The sequence below is a fragment of the Haematobia irritans genome, chromosome 3 (assembly GCF_050003625.1).
Source record: "Haematobia irritans isolate KBUSLIRL chromosome 3, ASM5000362v1, whole genome shotgun sequence".
NCBI classification, from domain to species: Eukaryota; Metazoa; Arthropoda; class Insecta; order Diptera; family Muscidae; genus Haematobia; species Haematobia irritans.
In genome coordinates this window covers 94,333,079-94,354,650 of record NC_134399.1, presented here as the reverse complement: position 1 = coordinate 94,354,650, position 21,572 = coordinate 94,333,079, and the positions used below count along the sequence as shown (strand labels likewise).

Genomic DNA, 21,572 nt, shown 5'->3' with positions numbered 1-21,572 from the left:
TTTGTCAAAATGTTATTTCTATAGAAAATTTATGAGGTATTTCATAGTTGGAGAGGAATGTTTTGCAAAATCTTCCAAAACATCAAGAGTTCTACCAAACAGTAAATAATCTGACATTTTTGGTAGACTCGAGTTCATAATTGTATATAGGCCCCATATAAAGCGACCCCCATATTTCAATTCTGGCTCTATAATTACAGCACAAAAGATCATATCGGTTCGTAATTATTTCTTCTCTATATATACCGGTCAAGAACTGAATATATACGTATTTAATCGACCTTTCTATTGTCTACTATATATCCCGCATGGACCACCCCAGGATATTAGCCGACTTAAATTTAAAGTCTATACATTTTGTAGAACTCTAACAAAGTTTGTCCAGATGGGGTCAGATTTAAATATATGTATATAGGAACATAAGCCTTTATATATATAGCACGCAACACATTTGACGGATTTGATATGGTATCGAAAATGTGGATCTACTAATTGGTGCAGGATATAATATAGTCGGCCTGGCCCGACTTTAGACTTTACTGACTTGTTTAATAATGAACTTAATATTATTGGCATACTAACTCTGCATGTATTAAATCAAGATCTGACATTTCTGCTCAGATTGAGATAGAGCTCAAACATGTGCCCTTAATTTTCATAAATATGGAACTACGCTTTATCTCCCAAACCTATACCAATACACCCTAAAAAAATCGCTTCTGTAACATATACCCCAAACACATTTTGCTTCTAGCATATATATTTTCAGGATTGGTCCAAACAAAATATTGTTTGTATTGTTCAAACATATTATGTTTCACCTTAGGGCATACACTGGTAGTAAAAAATTTTAATGAAATTTTCTTTGCGTGGATATATTCTTAAGGCGCCAATTGGTTACTTTCATTATTTTACTTGCAGCATACTCTCTAGGTCTCTCTTTCTAATCACATATATGTTTATAGGCTATTTCCAAATTAATATATGTTTGCATCTAAGCATATTTATAAACATTTTATGTCCCAAACATAATATGTTCTATCATATTATCATATATGTCCCAAAAATGTTATGCCAGTTTATGAACATTATATGCTTGCACTTAAAAATATTGTGTTAAAAAATTTGAGTTCCAAACATATAATTTTTAGACCCAAACATATCGTCCGTGTACATGCTTATGTTTACTAATTCAGTAGAAACTTTTTCTTTGTTTAAAAGAGGATAAAAGCATAGTAAAAATACATTTTATTAATTATTTAAATTATGTCGAAAAAAAATATAAATCCATTCTAGAAAAATTACAAATAGTTTAGGTCAAACATTTCGGACAAGTGTTAGAATGTATTAAAATCAAAAAAAAAAATTATAAAAATTATTTATTTGGAAAAATATCACAAAATTTATTTATTCAAATCCAAAACACTGAATTCGGATCACACCTTAGGTTAGGTTATGGAGGATGAGACCAGCCCGTAACAGAAGGGCTGGTCTCCCACTTAGACCATGTTGATCCATTGTGTTTCCTCATTGTTGTTCTTCTTCGTCCTCCTCAATCATTTGAGTTTGCAGGCGAGTTCCAGAGAAAGTTTTCCTAGGTTTTCCAACCCGAGGCCTTTATGAAGGCAAGTATATCCTTCATGTTGCAGTTCCATACGTCCGTTATATCCTGAAAGAAAAAAGAGCCCAGTATCTTGTTTCTTCTAGAGGATAATGCTTGACACTGGCACAGAAAATGGTAGAAGTCTTCTGTTGCCTCTGGGTCCATCTGCACCATCTGCAAATATCATCAGTGATCAAGTGAGAACTTTAAGCTCTCTAACTACCTTCGACGTTATGTTCGGGTTTCCTAAGGCTTTTATTGCTGCCTGGCTGTCGATGAAGAAGCTGATATTGCTCCTGAATATCGCCCTCATCAACAGTAGTTCCGCAGCCGTCGCAATGGCGAACACCTCTGCCTGAAAGATGTTGCATCCGTCATCCATCTTGTATGAATCGCTGATACCCAGCTCTTCGCAGTGGATACCACTGCCTGTGCCCTCATTCATCTTCGAGCCGTCCGTATATATGTTCACGTCTCCAAAATGGATGCGTCCCTCTCTCCACTCCTCTATACTTGGTATAATCGACCTCAGCTGTCCCTCATATGCATGCTGAGTCGCCATAAAGTCCGTCCTAATATCTCGCCCAACTGAAGCAACAAGTTCCATGTGTCTGCTTACGGCATATCCGAGCGAGTCTAGGGTCTTCAGCCTCATGAGTATAATCTCCGCTTCTGATATGCAGATCCAGCGGGGTGACTCCCATCAGTACCTCTAGTGCCGCCGTGGCCGTTGTCCTCATTGCACCAGTCATGTAAATCAGGGCCGTCCTATTTATCCTGTTGAACATGTGTATATGATTCTGATGGGTCGTAATCGTCCACCAGACGCGGCACTCGTAGGTGGCCACCGGTCTCACAACTGTCGTGAACAGCCAGTGGAAGAGGGAGGATTTCATTCCCCAACGTTCCCGGACAAGCCTTTGACACGCGTAAAGTGCCATGTAGGTTCTCTTCAGTCTAACTGCCGTGTTCTACAGCCAGTTTAGTCTGGAATCCACGACAACTCCTAAGTACTTAGCCGATTTCGAAAGACTCAATACCGTCCCTTGAAATTGCGGATCCTTATACCCGATCATTTTCCTCCCCTTAGTGAAGAGCACTAGCTCCGTCTTCCTAGGGTTAACGCCCAATCCGCATCTCATTGCCCAGTCGGATAAAATTTGCAGGGCCTCACTCATTATATCCGCGATCGTGTCCAGAAATTTGCCTGATGCCATTATCCCTTTGTTGTGCAGAACAGTGAGGATCTCGTCTACTACTAGTAGCCAGAGTAAAGGAGATATCACTCCTCCCTGAGGTAGTCCCCTAGTCGTAGTCGCGTTTCTTGTAGCATTCGCTAATTCCGCTTCTAAAGGGTGGTTAAAATTTCAAGGGCCGATGTTCATTTTGAATAAAACACAAACTATTTAGGAAATTATTGTAATTTTATTTTATTATGATATATTAGTATTATTCAATTATGTATGGAACAAAATATCGGCCAAATGGGCGCCGCGACCTCGGTGGCACACCTTCATCCGATGGTCCAAATTTTCGATTACGCTGACGCATAATGGAGGTTCTATGCCGTTAATTTGCCGAATTATCTCATCCTTTAGCTCTTGAATTGTTGCTGGCTTATCGACGTACACCTTTTCTTTCAAATAACCCCAAAGAAAAAAGTCCAACGGTGTCAAATCACATGATCTTGGCGGGCAATTGACATCGCCATTACGTGAGATAACACGGCTATTGAATTTGTTGCGCAAAAGAGCCATTGTTTCGTTAGCTGTGTGGCAAGTGGCACCGTCCTGCTGAAACAACATATCGTCCACATCCATATCTTCCAATTCGGGCCATAAAAAGTTCGTTATCATCTCACGATAGCGAACACCATTCACAGTAACTACCTGACCGGCCTCATTTTGGAAAAAATACGGCCCGATGATGCCGCTTTGGATTCTCGTTCGCCCAAATGCGGCAATTCTGTTTATTGACGAATCCACTGAGGTGAAAATGTGCCTCATCACAGAAGATGATTTTCTTCGAAAATTGATCATCCACTGTTGCCATTTCTTGGAACCATTCTGCCCATTCACGACGTCCATGGTTCAAATTGAGTAAGTCTAAAATAGAGAAATGTCAAATAAAATTCTGAAAAAACTTGGCAATAACATTCCCTCGATCCAGTCTATTATATAGTTACTTACACTAATGGAAGTAGAACCATTTCGATCTTCGTATTATTGAAAGCTCCTTCAATGTCAAGAAAAGCCGCCAGTGTATGTTCCCTATATGCCATTGACCTCTCAATATAGTGCACTACAGAGTGTAGTGCAGAGTCCACAGACCCACCCTTTAAATAGGCATGTTGGCAGCTCGATAAACTTCCGTTCAGTTGATTCCTTATGTGATTATCACACACCTTAAGAAGTAATGCAAATTCAGTGCAATTGCTGTTGAAATGATGGACATGCGTCCTATGACAATCCAATGTGAAATTCATCGCTTCTGCCCCTATTTAGCACAATTTCCGTATCCAAAAAGAACATTTTCATTATTTTTTGGCAACGTTTTTTTGTTGGCATGTTATGACTCGTTTTAGTGTTTTTTTCTTCTTGTTTGTTTGTAAGGTTTTTCCTTCGACCATTTATGTTTCCTTTAATCATTTATTCATTTACAAAATATAGATTTTAATATCAAACACATATTTTATTTGTACCATACCATATGTACACCATATTTTATTAGTGTGGTTCTAGTAGTCCGTATAAATCTGTGTTTGCATATGCAAATGATCTATAATGGAATTCAGTTAAGTTAAGCTTATTATACCTGGGCTGCGAAAAATTGCTTAGAGACGATCATTTGATTGTCACATTTGAGTATCACGAAAACTACAACGATTTTTTCCAATCGTAATCTGAATGTCATTTTAAAATGAAATTTATTTAATTGCATCCATAAACAAATGTCTGGCGAAATGTGTTGAATAATTGTGGCAATTTGATGATAGTCTATGGCTGCTATTATCTCACTCTCGATTTTCATAACACGGAATCAAAATGTAAAACGAAACACGGGAATCGAAAAATGATTACGAAAACATTAAATTCTCAGCAAAAAAGTTGGAAATTGTTCCCCAAATATTTCTTTTTAAGAGCATTCCGGGATCCTCCATCAATTTTTTTCCACTTCCGATGAAGTTATCTTGGACCAATATTAGCAAATGCGCTATTTGGCGGTTTAAAGTCAAAATTTAAATTTTGGACAATGTAATGTCACAGAAGGTTATAATATCAACAAAAAAGTTAAAAAGAAGAACAATAAAAATAAAATTAAATCACCCCGCGAGGATTTGAACCGTTTGACTTTTTCACTTCCATGGAAGTTCTTTTGAGAAGGTTTTGCGAATTACAAGATTTTTCAATCTCTTATTGCGTTTAAATGAAAAAAAAAAAAAAAAAAAAAATATATATATATATATATATATATATATATATATATATATATATATATATATATATATATATATATATATATATATATATATATAAATAAAAAATAATAAATAGCCTTAGTATAATACGAGTAATCAAAATTGTACTACTCCCAGCATTATATTACTGTTTTTGTTTGTGAATACTATTTATTGTATTGTTTTTAAATACAATAAATAGCGTTTATTAGTCGTCGAGTATGAAACACATCATATCCTGTGGGCTGGGTGCTACACGCAAAGAAAAAAGCGTTTTTCTTTTGTTAGAGTTTTTTGAATTTCTTCGAAAATTTTAAACTTTTATCACCAAAAAATTCGTTTGTTAGAAAATTTTTATTTTTTCAATAAAAAAAAATATTTTTGAACCAACAACACAGACCATTTCGTTTATATCAAATTTATACTCGCGTTCATTGTAGATTTGGGCTGGACTTAGCCGTCATTTATGTCTCAATCCTGGGAACTATCAATTGACATCTTACATAAATATCAAAGACAATCTAATTATTGGCGAGGTCTAAAGCATATCATCATGATATATTTCCATAATAAAAACGACTCATATCAATGGCATTTTGCCGGCACAGAATGTGTGAACTTAGACTTTAATTGAAGAACATTAAATTACAACGATTACATTGACACTAAATTAAAACGATCGTACAGTGGATGCAATACTCAAATTGTCATATTTTTAAATTTAAGACCGTTCACTGTAAACTATTCACTTCAATATAAATTCTCCGCTTCTTTGGCTTGGAATGTCAATACCAAAAATCAGAGTAAAAACAAAATATTTTTTTCAGTGCAACAGTTTTTATTTTTTTGTGATAAAAATTTGACATTTTTGAAGAAATTAAAAAAAACTATATTATTTTTTTTGCGCGTGTTCCAATACATTAAGTAAATATTTCAATACTTTATGTATTGGCAAAAAAATGGAAGTTGTTCCAAAGGTACAACCGTAAAAGCACTTCCTAAAATGTCATCCCAAAGAAGTTCTTTATTTTACCTACACAGGAAGTTCTTTTAATTCAGTTTTTTATAACTAGCTTTTTCATATTTACGCCCATTTTCATGAAGCTCCGTTAGTGCTCCGTTAACTAACGAACTTTTAAACCGTATTATTGACATAGCTGCCATCTAGCGTATATACTCCATATGCCAAAAAAAGTTAACCGGAGAGAAGATATTTGGAATTTACTTTCTGTTAACTGGCAGTTAAAGCCTAACGGAGCTACATGAAAATGGCCGTTAAAGGGGTAATTTTAACAGTTTTTTATAGCTAGCGTTTTTTCATATTTAAAGGGGTAATTTTAACTTTTATGGTTTCAAATGGGTTAAAAACAGAGTAAGAATTCATAAAATTGTACAAATTATGAAATTTTTTTCGAAAAAAAAATCTAAATCCAATCTACTAAAACTTGGAATTTTTGAAAATATTTGAAGTCAAAAGTTTCAGATAAGCATTATAAGACATTTAAAATCATAAAAATTATTTATTTGGAAAAATTATTCACATCCAAAACACTGAATTCGAATCACACCTTAAGAAGTGATGCCAATGCAGTGGATGAAATGGTGGACATTCGTCCTATGACAACCCATTTTTGCACCACTTCCGGATCCATTTTCACTACTTTTTTGGAAACGTAGTGAAAATTTCAATATTCCTTTCCCATGAAACTTCTTACTCGTGTTTATTGTTTTTATACCCACCACCATAGAATGGTGATGGGGGTATAATAAGTTTGTCATTTCGTTTGTAGCACATCGAAATATCGATTTCCGACTATATAAAGTATAGATATTCTTGATCAGGGAGAAATTCTAAGACGATATAAGCATGTCCGTCTGGCCGTCTATCTGTCTGTTGTAATCACGCTACAGTCTTAAATAATAGAGCTATCGTCCTGAAATTTGGCACATAAGTCTTTTGTACGCAGGCCAAGATGGACTATATCGGCCCAGGTTTTAAAATAGCTCTCATATAAACCGATCGCCCGATTTGGGGTCTTGTGCTTATAGAAACCGTAGTTTTTATCCTATTTGCCTGAAATCTAGAGGTATTCCAGGACCATAAAGAGGTGTGTCGAAAATGGTGAGTATCGGTCCATGTTTTGATATTGCCCCCATATAGACCGATCCCCCGATTTTACTTCTTGGGCTTCTAGAATCCGTAGTTTTTATCCAATTAGCCTGAAATTGGAAATCTAGAGGTATTCTAGGACCATAAAGAGGGGTTGTCCGAAAATGGTGTGTACTGGTCCATGTTTTGATATAGCCCCCATATAGACCGATCTCCCGATTTTACTTCTTGGGCTTCTAGAATCCGTAGTTTTTATCCAATTTCTCTGGAATTGGGAATCTGGAGGTATTCTAGGACCATAAAGAGGTGCGCCGAATATATTGTGTATCGGTACAGTTTTTGATATAGCTGAATAGATATAGATGTGCTGAATATTGTGTGTATCCCTCCACGTTTTTGGCATAGCCTCCATTATACCGATCTCACGATTTAACTCCTAGGGTTTCTATAAATTGTAGTTTTTATCCGATTTGCCTGAAATTGAAAATATACTGGCATTTTAGATCCACAAAAAAGTGTAAATGATTTAGTTTTTATCGGTCCATTTCGTAAGGCCTCCATATAGACCGATTTCAGATCTTGGGGGTACAGAAGGTGCACTGATCATGAACATTTCTTGAAACTGAATGTAAAATTTCCAAATTTTACTTCTCTTCGTCATTTAAATAATTGGGCTAAAAATCTACAGATTTTAGATTTCAAATCAAGGCGTTATTTCATCATTTTCTTGCACACTTACAAGAGATGTTAATGATTCCTCTCAAACTCAAACCAAAATGGTTCTTATAAATCCAGAATCTCTGATAGAGTCTTCATAGGTAAAATCTTTAAATTTATCTTCGGGAAGTGTACTGGTTGAACCTATATGCTTGGGAGAATATCTGTCATCAAACCCCCTGAAATATTTGATTCATGGTGGTGGGTATTTAAGATTCGGCCCGGCCGAACTTACTTCTGTATACACTTGCTATTTATTTAGTTTTGGATATTTTGATCGTATTTCAATACATCAGCTATTTGTACATTTGGAAAAAGTTCCAATCATCAAAAAAAAAAAAAAGAACAAAACAAAAATTGCTAATGTTAAATAAAGCCACTCGATCAAAACGGAAAGTAGATGACAAGTGCAATATCAGTTTGAACTGTGGTTAAATCCAATTTAAATCTATGAGAATAAAAAAAATACAAAAGGCGATTATCGATGTCATCCATCCATTAGCCCCGCAGTATTCATTTACGTTACGGCAATTGATATAGCTTATTGTGACTAACTACAGTTCAATAGTTTGAAACACGTTGCTGTCATTTGATTGAGATACAATTATAAGGGTAGACCGGACTAAAATCATCGATAAATAAAGAAGCGTGATACACATTTTTAGTAGGAAAACAAAAGTCGAAAATTGAATTTTTGACCAATCGACTTTTTGCCAAAAAAAACTGATTTTTTTTATTTTTATTTTTTTTTCGTTTTGGACAATATCAAGAAGAAATAATTTTCAAATCAGCAAACAATTAAGAATCTGCGGATATAAAATAAAGAAAATATGAAATGTAAGACCTATGTCGAAGCTATTGCATATGGACTTAATAAAAAATAATAATCTTAAGAATTGGTTTCAATTAAAACATTTTACGAAAAAGTTATTGAAATTTAGGTAATTTACTATTAATTTGTATACCCTCCACCATAGGAAGGGGTATATTAAATTTGCCTTTCCGCTTGTAACACATCGAAATATTGCTCTAAGATCCTACAATATAACAGGTTGGCTGATAAGTCCCCGGTCTGACACATAGATGGCGTTGCTAGTATTAAATGCATACTATTTTTATATAGTACCAACCTTCAAATGATTCGTGTCAAAATTTGACGTCTGTAAGGCAATTAGTTTGTGAGATAGAGCGGCTTTTGTTAAGCAACTTTTGTTATTGTGAAAAAAATGGGAAAAAAAGAATTTCGTGTTTTGTTGAAATACTGTTTTCTGAAGGGAAAAAATATGGTGGAAGCAAAAACTTGGCTTGATAATGAGTTTCCGGACTCTGCCCCAGGGAAATCAACAATAATTGATTGGTATGCAAAATTCAAGCGTGGTGAAATGAGCACGGAGGACGGTGAACGCAGTGGACGCCCGAAAGAGCTGGTTACCGACGAAAACGTCAAAAAAGTCCACAAAATGATTTTGAAAATTACCGTAAAATGAAGTTGATCGAAATAGCAGAGGCCTTAAAGATATCAAAGGAACGTGTTGGTCATATCATTCATCAATATTTGGATATGCGGAAGCCCTGTGCAAAATGGGTGCCGCGCGAGCTCACATTTGACCAAAAACAACAACGTGTTGATGATTCTGAGCGGTGTTTGCAGCTGTTAACTCGTAATACACCCGAGTTTTTCCGTCGATATGTGACAATGGATGAAACATGGCTCCATCACTTCACTCCTGAGTCCAATCGACAGTAGGCTGAGTGGACAGCGACCGGTGAACCGTTTCCGGAGCGTGGAAAGACTCAAAAGTCCGCTGGCAAAATAATGGCCTCTGTTTTTTGGGATGCGCATGGAATAATTTTTATCGATTATCTTGAGAAGGGAAAAACCATCAACAGTGACTACTATATGGCGTTATTGGAGCGTTTGAAGGTCGAAATCGCGGCAAAACGGCCCCATATGAAGAAGAAAAAAATGTTGCTCCACCAAGACAACGCACCGTGCCACAAGTCATTGAGAACGATGGCAAAAATGCATGAATTGGGTTTCGAATTGCTTCCCCACCTACCGTATTGTCCAGATCTGGCCCCCAGCGACTTTTTCTTGTTCTCAGACCTCAAAAGGATGCTCGCAGGGAAAAAATTTGGCTGCAATAAAGAGGTGATCGCCGAAACTGAGGCCTATTTTGAGGCAAAACCGAAGGAGTACTACCAAAATGGTATCAAAAAATTGGAAGGTCGTAATAATCGTTGTATCGCTCTTGAAGGGAACTATGTTGAATAATAAAAACGAATTTTGACAAAAAAAAAAATGTGTTTTTCTTTGTTAGACCGGAGACTTATCAGCCAACCTGTTATATTCTGGGTCGTTGTGAAATTCTGATCTAGCCACGTCCGTCCGTCCGTCTGTTGAAATCACGCTAACTTGGCACAAGTAGTTGTTATTGATGTAGGTCGGATGGCTATATCGGAATTGGCTATATCGGACCAAATGACAGTTGGTACGTGGTGTTAGTATATGGTCTCTAACAACCATGCAAAAATTGGTCCATATCGGTCCATAATTATATATAGCCCCCATATAACGGGAGCCACCGTGTTCCAATGGTTAGCATGCCCGCCTTGCATACACAAGGTCGTGAGCTCGATTCCTGCTTCGACCGAACACCAAAAAGTTTTTCAGCGGTGGATTATCCCACCTCAGTAATGCTGGTGACATTTCTGAGAGTTTCAAAGCTTCTCTAAGTGGTTTCACTGCAATGTGGAACGTCGTTCGGACTCGGCTATAAAAAGGAGGTCTCTTTGTCATTGAGCTTAACATGGAATCGGGCAGAACTCAGTGATAAGAGAGAAGTACACCAATGTGGTATCACAATGGACTGAATAGTCTAAGTGAGCCTGATACATCGGGCTGCCACCTAACCTAACATAACCTAACCTAACCTAACCTAACCTAGCCCCCATATAAACCGATCCACAGATTTGACCTGCGGAGCCCCTTGGAGGAGCAAAATTCATCCGATCCGGTTGAAATTTGTTACGTGGAGTAATATTTGGTCTCTAACAACCATGCAAAAATTAGTACATAGTACCCATATAAACCAATCCTCAGATTTGGATTTGGAGCCTCTTGGAGGAACAAATTTCATTCGAAATTTGATACATTGTGCTAGTATATGGTCGCTAACAACCATGCCGAATGGGGTCCATATCGGTCTATAGTTATATAAAGCCCCCAGATAAACCGATCCCCAATCACACAACAATTGGTCCATATCGGTTTATAATTTTTGCGCAAAAGTTCATATTATTTGTAGACTTCCCTATATAAGTATTTAATCTGCCTTTTTTGTCTAATATATACCAATTATGGACTAACTTAGAATTCAGAAAACGATGTTAACAAGTTTTAAGACACCTTGTCATCAGTAGGTAGTGCCCTAACCCAAGTAATTCGATTGTGTATGACAGTCTTTACTAGAAGTTTCTAGGCAATCCATGTTGGAGGATAAATAAGATGGTCGAACTTATAGCCGTATATACTTGTTTTCATTGAAACTAACCATGTTGCAATTGAAACAGAATAGAAAAAAATATATCACCAAAATTATTCCAATTAAGATTTAATTTAATTGTAAATAAAATTTAATTAAAAATTTAATTGATTCAAGAAATGTTTTTATAGAAACAAAAACCAATGTTAAAAACTAATTGGAACAATTATTTTTTTTTTAATTGGAACAATTACTATCAATTCTGAGATTGAAAACATTTCAATTAAAAATTAATTGGATCAATTAATTTCGTTATTGAAGATTAAAAAAAAAAATCTGTGAGTGACTGCAATTTTCCAATAAAATTGGTTCAATAATTTTTAAATGAAGTTTATAAAATGTTCCTATTAAAATTGATTGATAATTCTACCTTCTAATTCTTGTTTTAGAAGAATCCTAAAGTTCTCATCAAAGCGCCAAGAAAATATGATGAAAGAATGCCGTCCATTTGATTTTAAATATAAATTTTCTTGATTTTTACCAGCATTACTCGAATAAGCACTAAATCTCAGATACAAATTGCGATTTCTAGAAGTTAAAAGTCAAATCGGCAGATCGGTTTCTATGGGGGCTATATCAAAACTTGGACCGATACTCATCATATTCGGCACGCCTATTTGTGGACCCATAATATCTTCAGATTTAAAATTGCAAGCAAATCGGATAAAAATTGGAAGACGGGCCTCTATGTGAGCTCTACCAAAACATGGACCGGTTGCATGGACCATTAGTACACTGCAAAAAAATATACGCGATATTAAAGATTATTCAACCTAAATTTTAGGATGTGAAATTTGCAAATTATTAAGGACAAATTTATTTAAAATAATGACATTTTAATTAAAATAAAGTAAATAATCTTTGCTTAATTTTTTTTTCATTAAATTTAGGACACAAATTTTGTAAAATTGCGTCCCTCCGTTAAAGTCGCATGTCTTGGAACTAAGGCTAATTTCCTTAAAGTAAAGAAACACATTTTTGATTTAAAGAAATCGGGAAATCGGTTTAAGTCATTGTATTTTTCTATGTGTACATTTTAAATGCAAGCATTTTTGAAATATCAGTAAAAAAATTTTCATTCATACTCAAATTTTTTTCTATAGACCCTAATGTCTTCATCGAGGAACTGAATGAACAATCAAAATAAGTTTTTGTTACACTGAACCTCATTATAAAACAATAACGTAGAAAGGTGGAAATAGTGATATGAAAAACATTTAATTATAATAATAAAAAAACAACAACAATAAAAATACGAAATTAAAACATTTAATATATGGCAAACGTACGAATAATAAATCTAACGCAAAAGAAAACTCACCCAACCACTAACATAATTTTCATAAACAATTGTTAACCTGCTTATAATTTTATTGGCCAATAGACCACTGTGCAATGATTAAATAATTAATACAACATTGTTATTATTCAGCGCGATATCAACCAACGATCCATTGAACCTTTCAGTCACTCAGTCAGCACATTCCCTCATTACTGCGGTATGGGGAACACGATTCCGCTAAACCAAAACAAAGAGTTAGTTCATTGCTGGGCCGCTCGGAAGTTGCTACGGGCCAGAGAAAAATAAATTTACAAAAAAATGACGAATTTTTGAAAATCTATTATACGGATATTTTTAAGTGAAAGTGCAAATCTCATTATGTGGGAAAATTAGATGTAAATAATTAATATTCAAAGATATATGTTAACAAAACCAAAATATAATAATAAAAGAAAATAAAAAAATTGAATCATCAAATAAAATATTTTCCCAATACAAAGGCAAATTTTCTAATATTAAAAAAAATAACAATTTATTTATTTATTTATAAAAAAAATGGCATCTTTGGTAAAGATTTTCGAAAACACCAATGGGTGTGTCAACGATAAAAATTATACAAATCATTCATACGAAGCTCTTAGCTCACCCAAACACACATTGATGGCTCAATCTATGATCTCGAATGATAGTTCAAATTACGACAGCAGCACGGAAAGTGTTAATAATATACTGGACAAGGCAGGTACTAAGTGCAAATATATCCACACAAAGAAAAATACTTTGCTGCGAACCGAAATGTTAGACAAACAATATTCTCCTTTTATTATAAAGCATTTTCTTTAAGAGCAAATAAATACGAAATTATGACAAGCGATGCAACGCTTCCAAGCAAAACAAAAAGCGTCGTCACAAAAGTAGTGAAAATTTTCTTGTTGGATCTGGAAGTGATGCAAAATTGGCACAGAAGCGGTGAATTTACCATAGTCTTGTCATAGGACTGGTGTCCACCATTTCAACAGCCATTGCACTAAGTTTGCATCACTTCTTAAGGAGTGATCCGAATTCAATGCTTAGGATGTGAATTAAGACATGTTGTGATATTTTGCCAAATAAATAATTTTTATAATTTTTTATGATTTTTAATGTATTCTAACGTTTGTCTGAAATGTTTAAACTCAAATATTTTTAAAAAAATCTAAATTTTTTCTAGAATTGATTTTACAAGTTTTTCGACAAAATTGTAATACTTTGCACCATTTTATTAATTCTTACTCTGTTTTTAAGCCAAAAAAGTTAAAATTACCTATTAAAAATATGAAAACAGCCAGTTATTAAAAATTGAAGTTAATTAACTTCTAGTTTTTATTAGTTGTTAAAGTAATTTTTTGCGTTAAAAGGCCAATTTTTAAATATAGACCGATATGAACCAATTTGGTAATTGGGTGAAGCATCAGGAAGAAATTCGAAGACGATATAACCATCCCAGCAAAAAAATTGCAACTTGTTCTACAAACATTTCTTTTAAACCGCGCATCCCGGGATCACCTATTGATTATTTTCTACTTCCGATGCAGGTCTTTTAAACAAGACGTAGAAATTTCAGAATTAGGCCGTTTTAAGTGAAAATTTAAGTTTTCAACAATACAATTTCGCAAAAAAGAATAGAAAATCATTACAAATATAAAAAAGAAATACAATAATTTCTAATTTTCTGTTGATTTTAAAGGAAAAACAAGTATATCAGGCCGAAGCTTATGTACCCTCCACCATCGATTGCGTAGAAACTTCTTCTAAACACTGCCATCCACAATCGAATTACTTCAGTTGCGGTAACGCTTGGCGATGGCAAGGTATCTTAAAACCTCCTAACACCGCCTTCTAAATTGTATGTAAGTCCATACATGATATATATTAAATCAAAAAAGATCGATTAAATACGTATATAATTCAGTTTGACAAAATTTTCTATAGAAATAAAATTTTGGCAAAATTTTCTATACAAATAAAGTTTTGACAAAATTTTTTATAAAAATTAAATTTTAACAAAATTTTCTATAGAAATAAAATTTTCACAAAATTTTCTATAGAAATAAAATTTTGACAAAATTTTCTATAGAAATGAAATTTTGACAAAATTTTCTATAGAAATAAAATTTTGACAAAATTTTCTATAGAAATAAAATTTTGGTAGATTATTTTTGGCTCGAGTGGCAACCATGATTATGAACCGATATGGACCAATTTTGGTATGGTTGTCAGCGGCCATGTACTAACGCCACGTTCCAAATTTGAACCGGATCAGATGAAATTTGCTTCTCTTTGAGGCTCCGCAAGCCAAATCTAGGGATCGGTTTATATGGGGGCTATATATAATTATGGACCGATATGGACCAATTTTTGCATGGTTGTTAGAGACCGTATACTAATACCATGTACCAAATTACAGCCGTATAGGATGAAATTTGCTTCTCCTAGAGGATCCACAAACCAAATCTGGGAATCAGTTTATATGGGGGCTTATATAATTATGGACCGATATGGACCAATTTTTGCAAGGTTGTTAGAGACCATATGCCAACACCACGTTCCAAATTTGAACCGGATCAGATGAAATTTGCTTCTCTTTGAGGCTCCGCAAACCAAATCTAGGGATCGGTTTATATGGGGGCTATATATAATTATGGACCGATATGGACCAATTTTTGCATGGTTGTTAGAGACAGTATACTAATACCATGTACCAAATTTCAGCCGTATAGGATGAAATTTGCTTCTCTTAGAGGATCCACAAACCAAATCTGGGAATCAGTTTATATGGGGGCTTATATAATTATGGACCGATATGGACCAATTTTTGCATGGTTGTTAGAGACCATATGCCAACACCATGTGCCAAATTTAAGCCGGATCGGATGAAATTTGCTTCTCTTTGAGGCTCCCCAAGCCAAATCGGGGATCGATTTATATGGGGGCTATATATAATTATGGACCGATATGGACCAGTTTTTGCATGGTTGTTAGAGACCATATACTAACACCACGTACCAAATTTCAACCGGATCGTATGAATTTTGCTCCTCTAAGAGGCTCCGGAGTTCAAATCCGGGGATCGGTTTATATGGGGGCTTATATAATTATGGACCGATATGGACCAATTTTTGCATGGGTGTTAGAGACCATATGCCAACACCATGTGCCAAATTTAAGCCGGATCGGATGAAATTTGCTTCTCTTTGAGGCTCCCCAAGCCAAATCGGGGGATCGATTTATATGGGGGCTATATATAATTATGGACCGATGTGGACCAATTTTTGAATGGGTGTTAGAGACCATATACCAACACCATGTACCAAATTTTAGCCAGATCGGATGAAATATGCTTCTCTTATAGGCTCTGCAAGCCAAATTTGGGGGTCCGTTTATATGGGGCCTATACGTAAAAGTGGACCGATATGGCCCATTTGCAATACCATCCGACCTACATCAATAACAACTACTTGTGCCAAGTTTCAAGTCGATAGCTTGTTTCGTTCGGAAGTTAGAGTGATTTCAACAGACGGACGGACGGACATGCTCAGATCGACTCAGTATTTCACCACGACCCAGAATATATATACTTTATGGGGTCTTAGAGCAATATTTCGATGTGTTACAAAAGGAATGACAAAGTTAATATACCCCCCATCCTATGGTGGAGGGTATACAAAATACGGAAGAAACAAATTTTTTTTCCAATTTCACTTTTTATTTTTATGGTGTTAGTATATAGTACATGGTGTTAGTATATAGTCTCTCACAACCATGCAAAAATTGGTCTAAATAGGTCCATAATTATATATAGCCCCCATATAAACCGACGCTCAAATTTGGCTTGCGGAGCCTCTTGGAGGAGCAAAATCTATACGATCCGGTTGAAATTTGGTACATGGTGTTAGTATATGGTCTCTCACAACCATGCAAAAAGTGGTGCAAATCGGTCCATAATTATATATAGCCCCCATATAAACCGATCCCTAGATTTGGCTTGGGGAGCCTCAAAGAGAAGCCAATTTCATCCGATCCGGTTGAAATTTGGCACATGGTGTTGGCATATTGTCTCTAACAACCATGCAAATTTGGTCCATATCGGTCCATAATTATATAAGCCCCCATATAAACTGATTCCCAGATTTGGGACCCCCAAATTTGGCTTGCGATTGCTCTAAGGGAAGCAACTTTCATCCGATCCGGCAGAAATTTGGTATATGATGTAAGTATATGGTCCCTAACAACTATGCAAAAATTGGTCCACATCGCTCCATAATTATATAAAGCCCCCATATAAACCGATCCCCCAATTTGGCTTGCGAAGTCTCTAAGAGGAGAAAATTTCATCCGATCCGGCTGAAATTTGGTACATGGTGTTAGTATATGGTTTCTAACAACTATACAAAAATTGGTCCATATCGGTACATAATTATATATAGCCCCCATATAAACCGATCCCCAGATTTGGCTTGAAGAGCCTCTAAGAGAGGCAAATTTCATTTGATCCGGCTGTAATTTGGTACATGGTGTTAGTATATGGTCTCTAACAAACATGCAAAAATTGGTCCATATCGGTCCATAATTATATATAGCCCCCATATAAACCGATACCCAGATTCGACCTCCGGATCCTTTTGGAGGAGCAAATTTCACCCGATTCAGTTGAAGTTTTGTTTTTTTGTGTAACTATAAGGACACTAACAACTATGAAAAAATTAGTCCATAATTATATACAGCCCCCATATAAACTGGTCTCTAGATTTGAACTCCGGAGCATTTTGGAGAAGCAAAATTCATCCAATCCGGTTGAAATTTAGTACGTGGTGTTAGTATATGGTTTATTTTATTTATTTATTTATTTATTCGAATTTCTACTAAGACGACAAGGATTTCTCCTTATAAGTGATGATGTTAGGAACATAGATTTAATTACATTGAAATATAGAGTTTTAAAAAGAAATTAAATTGATGTAAGTTATATGTTAAAGTGTTTTTAGAAATTGCAATACATTGAGGTATTTATGACAATATTTGGGATATTTCGTTTTTGAATTTAGACATGTAGCAATCATTTGTATATTATTAGGGAGGTTGTTCCAAAGACGAATGGTGGATATGTAAAATTGCCCTTCAGATATTAAGCTTTAACAACCATGCCAAAATTGGTACATATCGGTCAATAGTTGTATATAGTCCTCAGATAAATTGATGTCCAATTACACATAAATTGGTTCATGTCTCGGTTCATAATTGTATATAGCTCCCATGTAAAGTGACCCCCATATTTCAATTTTGTCTCTTTAATTACCACGCAAAAGTCCATATCAGTTCGTAATTATTTGTAGACTTACAAAGGATTCAAAAATGGAGTACTTCCGTACTATGACAAGCCCATGTAAAATTCATTGGAGTTGTTCCAAGTTTGCACTACTTCCAGATTACAAATTGGGGATCCAAACTACTTTTTTGCAAGCTCTTTTTTGGTGAGATGTTCGCCTTCTGCCTGTTATTATCACGCTACAACCTTCAAAAATCACGCATTCGTCTCGAAATTTGGCACAAATTCGGGTTTTCTCTGGAACCAGGTCAAGTTAGAAGATGGGCCATATCAGTGCAGGTTGTGATAAAGTCCCCGTGAAAACCGACACCACAATTTGGGATCTCGAGCATATAGACACTAAAATTATTATCCGAGTTGCCACAAATTGAAAATCTCCTCTAAATTTTAGATCTTAAAATAGGTGTGCCGAATATGTAGTGCATAGGACCATGGTTTTGTATAGCTCGCATATAGACTAATATTTCGATTTGACTTTTTATGCGTCTTTTCACCGCAATTTTTTCCGATATGGCTGAAATTGGTAATCTGAAGGTATTTTAGGTCCATAAATAGGTATGCCGGAAATTTTTGGCAAGGTTGAATTGACCCATTTAGTGATCTCTCTCAATAGATTCACTGTCTACCTATGGTCTCATAATTCAGCACATCCATTGGTACGTATACCGTCTAGGGAGCCACCGTGGTGCAATGGTTAGCATGCCCGCCTTGCATACACAAGGTCGTGGGTTCGATTCCTGCTTCGACCGAACACCAAAAAGTTTTTCAGTGGATTATCCAACCTCAGTAATGCTGGTGACATTTCTGAGGGTTTCAAAGCTTCTCTAAGTGGTTTCACTGCAATGTGGAACGCCGTTCGGACTCGGCTATAAAAAGGAGGTCCCTTGTCATTGAGCTTAACATGGAATCAGGCAGCACTCAGTGATAAGAGAGAAGTTCACCAATGTGGTATCACAATGAACTGAATAGTCTAAGTGAGCCTGATACATCGAGCTGCCACCTAACCTACCTACTACGTATATCGCCTCCATCCACACAGAACTTCAAAGAGCGATCTTTACTCATCCCCAAATAACGGTCATTTTGCTTTGTTTTATCTCACCCCTCTATACGATTAGCTATTTTTGAGCCGATTACTTTCATTTCTTAGTTTTGGTCTCCTTCTCTTTTTTATCCATGTGGGATCAATGATTGTGGTGATACTTGATCGACCCAGAACTTCACTTCCAATACGAATATTTCGCTTCGCAGACCAACATTTCGTTGCGCATGGAGTAACAAACTTAGTATATCTCCCCGTCTTATAAATAGTATCTCTTATTAAGTTAATATGTTTTAGGGATTCTTATCAGAAATCGAAGACCACATATAAGTGACATAGTTCTTCAGACATCCAGACAAGATAATGTACCCAGACAGGACAATCTTAAATTAAATTAATATCGTCGGGCAACTTTTATCAAATGGTGCGACATTTTTTTAGGTTTCAAATTTAAAAAGTTCTATACAAAGGCTACGAAACCTTTGTCTGGACATTATTATAATGTCTCTTGATATTCTTTTATTAGGGAGGGAAAAACAAAAGATTAATGAAGTTTACATTTAATTTAGTTATTATTGTTATAACTGTCGGTATTTCAGATAAATTTACGATCGCAAATTTTACGATAATAATCCACATTGCATTTACTTTGTCACAAAGGGGAACTACAAAGTCGACTGGTTATGGTTTTTTATTGAAAAGGTGGGTTTTCATGTGACAACCAGGTAAATTCTATAAATTTATAAAGTAAAATAAATACCAGCTACCTAGGATCGTTTTATGGTAGATGTTTAGTTACGCATTTTTTAAGAAACTACCTAAGTTTTAAGAATTACAATTATGCTTCCTTCATTTGAATAATTCCAATAAATCCATAGATTCTTCCAACACCAGTTGGAACTGCTTATCTTTGTACTGTTGGTCTCAGTAACAATTTCCATTGCAAACGGATCATTACATGTCATACAAAAAGCGGATTGAGTTAAATTAATTTCCTGGAAATTATTTCAAGAGAAAACCTAAATGATAAAACGCGAGTCACGAGTGCATTTCCAAGATATCGTTGATTTATATTTATATCATACAATAGTAAGGCTATATATTTTATTACAATAGTATTCACTATTTTAGATAAATAAGGACGAAAGTTCGGCCCAATTGCATTTGAAGTTCCCTTATATAAGAAAAGAATAATGTGTTATTGTGGGATAAAGGAACTCAATGTACACTAAAATTTTGTTTTTCAATTAAAGTTTTAATTCAATGATTAATTCATGATTCAATTAAATTTTTTAGTAAAACTAAAAATTTGTTTTGTGCTCAGATTATTTAATTTTTTATTTGGCATTGTCGGTTGATCTTACACAGAAAACATTTTCATCGAAATATTTAATTGAAGTTTCAAAACTATTCAATTAAAAATTTAATTGATTCAACATTTTTTTAAAATAAAAACAAAAAATAATAGTATCAATTAATTTTTTAATTGACTTCGTTGATGGATTCTATTATTTCTGCGATTGAAGACATTTCAAATAAAAATTAATTGGATCAAATAGTTTCGTTATTGAAATCAAAAATATTTTATTTTGTGTGTAGCCTAACCGTAAGTTTCAATTAAAAATTAAAGTCAACAAACATTTTTTATGTGTACCAAAATATGATGGATTTGTAGAAAACATTTCGTATGGTGGATAAAATGTGAGATCGTTCATTGCCGTATATGAGGCCTATATCACATTTAGAGCCACTTTTTTGAGTTCAAGAGAAAATCTTAAAATTCGCACATAAAGTTTCTTAGAAATCGAATCGAATCAAGAGAAAAATTTAACATTATTATTAAATACCATTTTGTATATATAGTAGTATAGTACTGTTATTCTGTAAGGATTGATCCGTAGATGTATAATAGTAATAAAAAAAATATCATACCCGTTACACGGTCAGAGTATGATAAGTTTGGTTTTGATGAAAACTCCAATTAAATAGCTACAGATATATAGACATCGGGCTAGGGACCACGGTTACCACTCGAGCCAAAAATAATGTAGCAAAATTTGGAGAAAATTTTACCAAAAGCTACTAACCAAAAAATATTATTTTGCAAAATTTTGTCAAACTTGTATTTCTATAGAATATTTTGTAAATTTTTTTTTTGTATAGAAAATTTTGTCAAAATTTTGAGTTCTATAGAGAATTTTGTCAAAATTGTATTTCTATAAAAAATTTTGTCAAAATTGTATTTCTATAAAAAATTTTGTCAATATTTTATTTTTATAGAAAATTTTGTCAAAATTTTATTTCCATAGAAAATTTTGTCTACATTTTATTTCTATAGAAAATTTTGTCAAAATTTTATTTCTATAGAAAATTTTGTCATAATTTTATTTCTATAGAAAATTTTGTCAAAATTGTATTTCTATAGAGAATTTTGTCAAAATTTTATTTCCA

At 34.5% G+C, this 21,572-nt stretch overlaps 1 protein-coding gene across 5 annotated transcripts in view; it reads left to right on the top strand.

Moving 5' to 3' along the window:
- The window catches only part of LOC142230341 (myogenesis-regulating glycosidase-like), a 96,872-nt gene that overhangs the window by 31,068 nt on the left and 44,232 nt on the right, over window positions 1-21,572 (top strand). Inside the window, exons 1-2 of one of the 5 annotated variants that reach the window (XM_075300978.1) lie at window positions 12,758-13,109; window positions 13,288-13,456. The exons of 1 other annotated variant lie outside the window; for it this stretch is intronic. In XM_075300978.1, coding sequence (XP_075157093.1) covers window positions 13,397-13,456 — 60 coding nt within the window. In that variant the 5' untranslated portion in view covers window positions 12,758-13,109; window positions 13,288-13,396. Of the gene's footprint in view, window positions 1-12,757; window positions 13,110-13,156; window positions 13,457-20,092; window positions 20,211-21,572 lie in introns of those variants that run through there. 3 more of the 5 variants (XM_075300979.1, XM_075300976.1, XM_075300977.1) reach the window with 3 other exon arrangements.